Here is a 7,931-nt window from a genome sequence, read left to right as displayed (position 1 = left end):
TAGATGGCAATGTGCATGACTTCACTTGCTTCAAGATCATGTCACTGCTTACACTGGAGGGACTTCTTGCTCATTCTGCTGCATGGGGCCCTATACCTCTGCCCCCCAAGTCCTGCTCTGAGAGCGCCACGGCACTTTGAGGCAGTCCTTCTGTGCTTTTCTTCAGATTCAACCCTTCATGGCACTGCCTCGTATTTGCAAGCCACATGTATTTCATGTGACGTCTCTGTGTTGTGCTTCTTTACAAATGTTAAGACCACACACTCTGGGCTCTGCTATCACATTACGTTGTATTATGCTATGATTAAACAAATGTAAATTTTAACATCACATCACATCATATACATATGGCTGTTGCCAACCCAACAAGCCATCAAAAATACTTTATTGGACGAAGTCGTTTTGCTCAAATAAAAAAAAAATGGTTTGCTGTCATTTATTATTTTTAAAATTTGTAATAATTTATTGTTTTCAAATTGTGTCTGATAAAAGCTTTAATATGTTATAAATAGCTGTAAAGAAAATATAATTCCCCTTTGAGACAAGACATACTTTATCTTTCATTTTACTTTTTCACAAAACACAGACTGGCACCAAGAAAAGACTAACAAAAATAATTTAACATCTATATAATGCACTCTAGGTTGGAAGCATTCAAGCAACAGAATTTGTATCAGAGGACTTTAAATATAGGTCTCATGTAATTTTAGTTACAATAAGGGTTGTTGATCTTAAATGAACAAAGCTAAACAAAAGGTATTCCGAAAGGGTTACAATCATGTATTGGCCATTGCTGATGTTAATTAAGATGTGCAGTGGTAAATTGTTCTACTGTTCTACTGCTCCCTAAAGGAAGCAGCCAGTAAATACCACAATCTAAGCTAGATATTAATGAGGACTAGAAGCACTGCATTATGTACAATGTGGCTCACAGGTTCTGATAACCAGAGGGAGGAACTTGGCTTTCCAATTTCCTGTTAATCATCCCATCTTTACTTCAACTGTTACTTTCTATTAGGTTATTATATCATTGAACTTTCTGTTCCCTATCAGGGTTTCCAAAACTTGGGCCTCCAGCTGTTTTCGGACTACAGTTCCCATCATCCTTGACCACTGCTCCTGCAAGCTAGGCATATGATGAGGCACAAGTAGAAGGAGAAGAGGAAGGTTGAGAAGGAACTAAACTAATGAAGGGTGAAGCCCCTAACAGCCAATTTTTCACCTCATGCAGAGACCCGTTGCTACTGAAGGGATGTTCTCAAAAGGCAAGTGGGCATGCCTCATGGTGACAGCCAATGTAATGAGCACCAAGAACGGGAAAAACTATAATTCTTGCTGTAATCAAGACCACATTTGTGCATGCTTTGAGGTTCAGTGGGTGCGAACCAACGTCACTGTGGCGTTTCACCTCTAGGGGACCAGCAAGAGTTAAGTTGTATGGGAGGTGAATAGCCAATAGGAGCTCTCTAGGCAGAAGCAGGGGTATATAGGGAGAAGCAGTCAGTCAGAAGGGGTAGTTGATGAGTGAGGTGGAGAGGATTTGAGATAGAGAGAGGGTTAGAGAAGCTAGTGTGGTGAGCTGTGGTGCTGAATCGGAGAGAGAAATAAGAAGGGAACTTCAGTCAGCGAGGAAAAGGGGGGAACTACGGTAGTACTAAAGGTTAAGTTTAAGCAAAGGTACCTGAGAAACCGTGAAGAATTTATATGCTTGTAAGATCATCACCTAAATAAACTTAATTGTTTGGTTTACCTTTCACCTGACTGGAATCCAATATATGTGTACCAGTACACAGAATTACTGGTTGGTGGCGGCAAGGAAGAATATAGGCAAGGGAGATACTGGGTCAATAGACCGTGAAACGTCTGGGGGCCTTTACCGGGTAACCTCGCCACAGTCACCATGCACAGCTGGTTGGCGCTGCAGTTTGATCTGAAATTAGCATTACATACTGTAGGTAGCTGCCTCATATTGAGCCAGCTCCTTGGTCCACCTGAGTTCATTGGGCCAGCTCATTGGTCAGTATTGTCTATAGCAGGCATAGTCAAACTCTGGTCCTCCAGATGTTTGGGACTACAATTCCCATAATCCCTGACCACTGGTCCTGTTAGCTAGGGATGATGGGAGGGCCCAAACATCTGGAGTCCCAAACATCTGGAGGGCCAGAGTTTGCCTATGCCTGATCTGCAGTGACTGACAACACCTCTCCAGAATTCCAGGCAGGACTTTCTCCCAGTCCTATATGGAGATGCTGTGGGACTGTTTTCGTGCAAGGAAGATGGTCTGCCAGTGAGCTACGGCCCTTCCCCATGACTGGATTGTATAGAGGAAAGAGAGGGGTAGAGTGGGGAGATGTTGATCACCACTGTTTATTCACCTAGCTATGAGATTTACATTAGTTTCATCTAATTTTTTAAACTGTTGATTCAACAGTGTATATTCTCCTTTGGGATGCAACTTCAACGTAATGGATTACAGCTTTATTCTATACAAAAAATGTGCACATGGGGAAAAGGTACTATTCCGCTCAACAGCCTGCAATTTATACTTTATTTTGAACCTTACCTGATGGTTGAGCATTTCCCCTGGCAGTCACCATACCTGTAGCTAGATGCTGTGCAAGTGATGTTTTCTGCCACAGCCCTTTCCCACATTTTCTCTTCTGTCCTCTTTTTTATCTCCTGTCCTCTTGATTTCTTTTCACTGCTCCTGCGGCCTCTGTGCCCACATTTTGTTTCACTAGTTATTTCCTTGATGACCTCTCCCTCCCCCTTTCCCCCCTTTTCTTTTTTCTTACCTCTTTCAGCCTTGACCAGGGTTCAGGCTAAGGTGCCTCCCTACAGACACGGCCTCACCTAATAAAGCAGCCAAGCCAGTCTAGTTATCTTTCATTGAAATGTTTCTTCCGCATTCAATTTCCATTTGTTCTTAAAGCACCCATGCCTCTCTTCCCCGGTTTTTCATTTCTGACAAAATAGCCTCTCTGCTAGATGTTGACAAATGTGTCATACAGCAAGAAAAGCACCACAATAATGCCAGATCTGGTTAGATTCAGCATTTTCTATTTATATTTAGTACTCTCTGGTTATATTAGGGCTTTCCCCCAGGAAGCCTGTCTCTTGAAATGTATGGACTTAGTTTTGATATTTTGGGGGGTAGAATTAGCACATTCAGAGCCTAATAGGGCTGTAGAGTTTTAACACCAGCAAAAGGGCCTAACTGGACTCATTAGATCCTGATGCCCAGGCTTTGGTATGGTGCTAGTCACATCTGCATTTCTTCCTGTGCCTTATTAAAGAAGACTGGTGCTAGTAGTATCCTATTTACATTTCCCAGGATCTATATAATCCATGTAGATCCAAGCATGGTATAGGTGTTGTATAGGATTCTCCTAATAAGTTATCTGGTTATCTCCCGCTTGGACTACTGCAATGCGCTGTACGTGGGGCTACCTTTGAAGGTGCCTGGAAACCACAATTAATCCAGAATGCGGCAGCTAGACTAGTGGCTGGGAGTGGCCGCCGAGACCACATATCACCGGTCCTGAGAGATCTACACTGGCTCCTAGTACGTTTCCGAGCACAATTCAAAGTGTTGGTATTGACCTTTAAAGCCCTAAACGGCCTCGGCCCTGTTTACCTGAAGGAGCGTCTCCACCCCCATCATTCAGCCCGGACACTGAGATCCAGCACCGAGGGCCTACTGGCAGTTCCCTCATTGCGAGAAGTGAGGTTACAGGGAACCAGACAGAGGGCCTTCTCGGTAGTGGCACCCGCCCTGTGGAATGCCCTCCCAGCAGATGTCAAGGCACTAAGCAACTATTTTACTTTTAGAAGACAACTGAAGGCGGCCCTGTTTAGGGAAGTTTTTAATGTTTGATGCTGTACTGTTTTTAATATTCGGTTGGAAGCCACCCAGAGTGGCTGGGGAAACCCAGCCATTATTATTATTATTATTATTATTATTATTATTATTATTATTATTATTATTATTGGATCAGGGCTAAGAGGTTCTACATACAAAGTAGATGGTCCGCTGATTGTCAGTGCTTGGGCCCAGCTACATTTTTACCTATAGAGGCAGGTGGGTGTGGCTTGTCCCTAATGGCCTGGCAGGCATATTTAGGCATGTGGACCAAGTGCTTGAACCACAGCTGTAGGGAATAATTTTTTTTGAAGGAGCCTTTTTACATGTGAATCTAAACTAGGGCAGGGTGGGGGATTGGGTCCACAGACAACCTTCAGCATTTGGGGTTGAAAGGAGTTGGCTGGATTTCATGACAATACTGCCTTATTCCTTCTGAAAGGAGATCTTCTCTATGGGTTGAAGAACTCACTTAAATCCAGGAGAAGATAGATAATCGCTGGCTTTTCTGCTTGAAACAATATCCCTGACTGCGGTTGGTAACATAATTTTTTGGACAGGGCCTACTGCATTCATTCTCTAGTGTTTTCTCAAGTTGATAAATCAGTCTCATTCCTGAAGGAAGCTGCCTGTTCTCAGGATTATTGAAAGCTTTTCATAAAGGTGTGCTTTCCTCACATCTAACAAGCAACCCATTCTCTTTCTCCTAAAGAAGATAGTTGGCATGCAGAAAGCCATAAAAATGATGATGATGCAGATTGAATAAGTGGGTACCAGTCTGGAATGAGGAGTATTAAGGAGATGGGGTGCCTGTGAATGTTTCCAACCTAGTGCCTTATTCTATATATGTATATCTTAATCTTTTTCATTCAGAATGTCAACCAAGGCTTGGAGTAGTCTGTCATCCCGATGCTTGTATGGTTTGGTATTGTAGAAAAGGTCAACATAGTCACTATACAGAGACTCCTCTGAGTCTTTCAGCTGAGAGGCTTGGTTAAGTTTCTCCAGAGCTTGATAGAAATGTTCATAGGGAATATTTGAGTTTTCACTTAGCACCTTTGTTGGTACTCGCTTCCCACCCATCTGGTCACGAAAGGCATTTTGCAGTAGACGGAGCATTGCATCTGATGAGGCCACATCCTGTAATTTCTCTGTGCCAGTGGTACTTTCTGTCACCTTCCTTTTCCCACTCAGGTTCTCCAGTGTGGTGTGATCCTGAAATATAGATATGTGTGTGTATGAGTGTGCCAAATGTCAAGAGCCATTGAATATTAGCAAAAGGAAAAAGAACCCCACATGTTTAAAGCAAATGCTGAGCAGATTGGAAACCCCAAGTCAAAAGTTGAATGTTGCCTGTGGGGGTTGAATTCATACAACCAGCTGTTCATGGCCTGGGGGCTAGCACACTCAAGCTATCCTCACAGCTATTATGTGCAAAGGGGCTATAAAACAGGTCCTTAGCTACCTGTGAATGGTCCATGCAGTGTGATGTGAGCTATCAAAGTTCATTTGTGTTCAGGCCTAGTGCCAGTGGTCAGCCAGGTCAGGCATTGTCTAAGAGCCTGAGAAGGGTCCCTCATTGCTCTGACCCAGCGATGCTTCCATTAATGGTGACCACCTGTCATCTAAATGCACCCAAAATGCAAGGTCTGTGCTTCTATAAAATGTACAGAACCCATTCTATGGATCTATGGAATCTATATATTTCATATCTATATATTGCTGGGGCACTGCATTTTGGCAGATGGCAACCATGGTTGGAAGCTGAGCTTCACTTCCATTCAAAAGAGGAACCCCCAGGGACATCTAAAGGTTGGCAAAATTTGCATCAAGCTATCATGACTAACAGTTGCTGTTGCATCCTTCATGAAATTATCCAGTCCCTTTTAAAGCCATCTAAGCTACATACCGGTAATAGCCATCGCCACATATTTTTGCCTGCCAATTCTGTACATTAATTAGATATACATAGACCCAAGAATGGAGGAATTCCAGAAAGACAAAAACATTTTAAAGGGGGAAATTTCCTCCTGTTTGATTCTAATGCTACAAGGATGCTTCAAGGGTGGGTATGATGAGAATAGATTGATACCTCTACAAAATCCGTCATCTTTTCCGCACCTCTCCTGTCATTTTGGACAGTATTGTATGATGTGTAGATGCGAGGTTTCTTCATGTGCTCAGGTCGAGTTGAAGTGCCATGCAAAATCAGTTTCCAGTTCACAATTCTTCCTTCGTTTTGCAATCGTCTAGACTGAGGGATCATAGCGCAATAATTAGCCTTCTACATTGTACAGGTGGGAGACAGCGGAGAGTAAAGTGGTGGTGGCAGTGACTCCAAGTGCAACACAAATGGTGTGCAGGCCGGCTGAATAATTCTACACACTGTTTGTGTTACTCCATGAAATCCATACATTGTCCTGTTGCATTTATTCCTCAGTACCCCAATTTCTTCAAAATAAATACATGCCTGCTCTTTAAAGCAATCTCATGAATCATTGCTTCTGTCACAATGTGCAAAAAATAAAGCATTGATCTTTTATTAGGAACATTGATGCCTTCTTGTCTCAGCTGAACTCCTGGAAGCACCACACGATAATTTCCAGGTGAAACTTGGAAAATTAGAATATCGTCGAAAGGTGCCTTTATTTCACTAATGAAACTTTTTATTTTTTTATTTTCCTTTTAATTTTTACAAATGCTTTCTTTTGGAAATTCCACCGTAATAAAACAAATAGTTACAATAATACAAAAATAAACATCGCTATTACATTTCATTAATTACATTCCTTTTATAATTGACCCGCCTAACGACAAATAATTACAACAAATAAAGGCTTGACATATCTTGCTTTCCATGTCGTCTATCTCATATATTGGTTTCACCTTTTAAGTTGCATTGCTGAAATAAATGCACTTTTCGACAATATTCTAATTTTCCGAGTTTCACCTATCCAACCCAACTAAGTGATAGGTATTCGCTGATTATATTTCCTTGCTTCTGAAGGAAGGGGCTTACACCCCTCGTATCATTTCACTCATGCATTTGACTGCTTCAGTAGCTTCCCCTGCTTACCGTATCAACAACTTTTAAAGTCCATGTGCCTGTTGGATTCTCTCCCCAAGTGTGAACTGACATAAAATCCCAGTCTTTAAAGCCATTGGGTGACTTATCTCTTTGCCGTTCGGCTAGTAAGACTGTGGTGGTCCCTGTATTAGAGGAATGGAATAAGAATCCCAGGGTAAGGTCACATGAGGAAAACTGATGTGGCTTAGCAGATAGAGATAAATACAGTGTCACCTCTGGAGACACAGAACGACCTTGAGTTTCACAGTCTGTACCACTTAGGTTCACTGAGGAATAAAGGAATAGCTTGTTGTCCCTCAAGAGCTATAGTAATATGTGAATTTGGGAATGCTGAGTTCCTGTAGATCATAATGCAGTGCCAAAATGATTCAGCACATTGAACAAATAAAATCAATGACTGAATACATTGTATACTTTCCTGGAAGTTTAGAAATTAGGCATTGAGATCAGTCACTTACAAAATCCACAACTTCTGACTTAGCAGCCCCCTGCACTGCTTGCCAAGCTGCTCATAAAGTGGGATGTTAGGAGTGACCTCAGCTGTGATGCAGAGATCCTTGGGTCAGAAGACAAAAATAGGGATTCTCCAATGATTCTTTAGAAACAAATGTTTGCCCAAGGACTTCCATGGATCCCTGCCATTATCTGCAGCTTTCCACATCATTGCAAAACTCATCAAAACGAGTTACCGGTAAACATTAGCTCCCTGCATGTGTTGAAAGAGCTCCTTGGACCACACTACCAGCACCATCCCTGACACTGGAAGTCTTCTCCTGCTCCACTACCAAAACCCACACATTGGACATGGACATCTGAGCAGTGGAAGCCAGGTCTGAGCAGTATGCAAAGAGGTTTCCACAGAAGCTGTAGTCTTGATCACCCAGGGTTCCAGCTCCTGTTTAAATCCTATGAATGGAGAGTCAACATACACCGAATTCCATTGCTTAGATGTCCATGCCTAAGAGCAGGGACAGGTAGATG

General features: G+C 42.4%; 1 protein-coding gene across 2 annotated transcripts in view; it reads right to left on the bottom strand.

Moving 5' to 3' along the window:
- Nucleotides 1-4,172: 4,172 nt before the first annotated feature.
- Nucleotides 4,173-7,931, bottom strand: part of PCSK1 (proprotein convertase subtilisin/kexin type 1) — a 43,397-nt gene continuing 39,638 nt past the window's right edge. For both annotated transcript variants that reach the window (XM_035099803.3, XM_088652623.1), the window contains 3 exons: nt 6,939-7,072; nt 5,955-6,116; nt 4,173-5,077 (listed from right to left, as the gene is read on the bottom strand). In XM_035099803.3, coding sequence (XP_034955694.3) covers nt 4,718-5,077; nt 5,955-6,116; nt 6,939-7,072 — 656 coding nt within the window. In that variant the 3' untranslated portion in view covers nt 4,173-4,717. The remainder of the gene's footprint in view (nt 5,078-5,954; nt 6,117-6,938; nt 7,073-7,931) is intronic.

Source organism: Zootoca vivipara, chromosome 10 (genome assembly GCF_965207765.1).
Source record: "Zootoca vivipara chromosome 10, rZooViv2.hap1.1, whole genome shotgun sequence".
NCBI classification, from domain to species: domain Eukaryota; kingdom Metazoa; phylum Chordata; class Lepidosauria; order Squamata; family Lacertidae; genus Zootoca; species Zootoca vivipara.
This window is presented reverse-complemented; position numbering and strand designations above follow the sequence as displayed.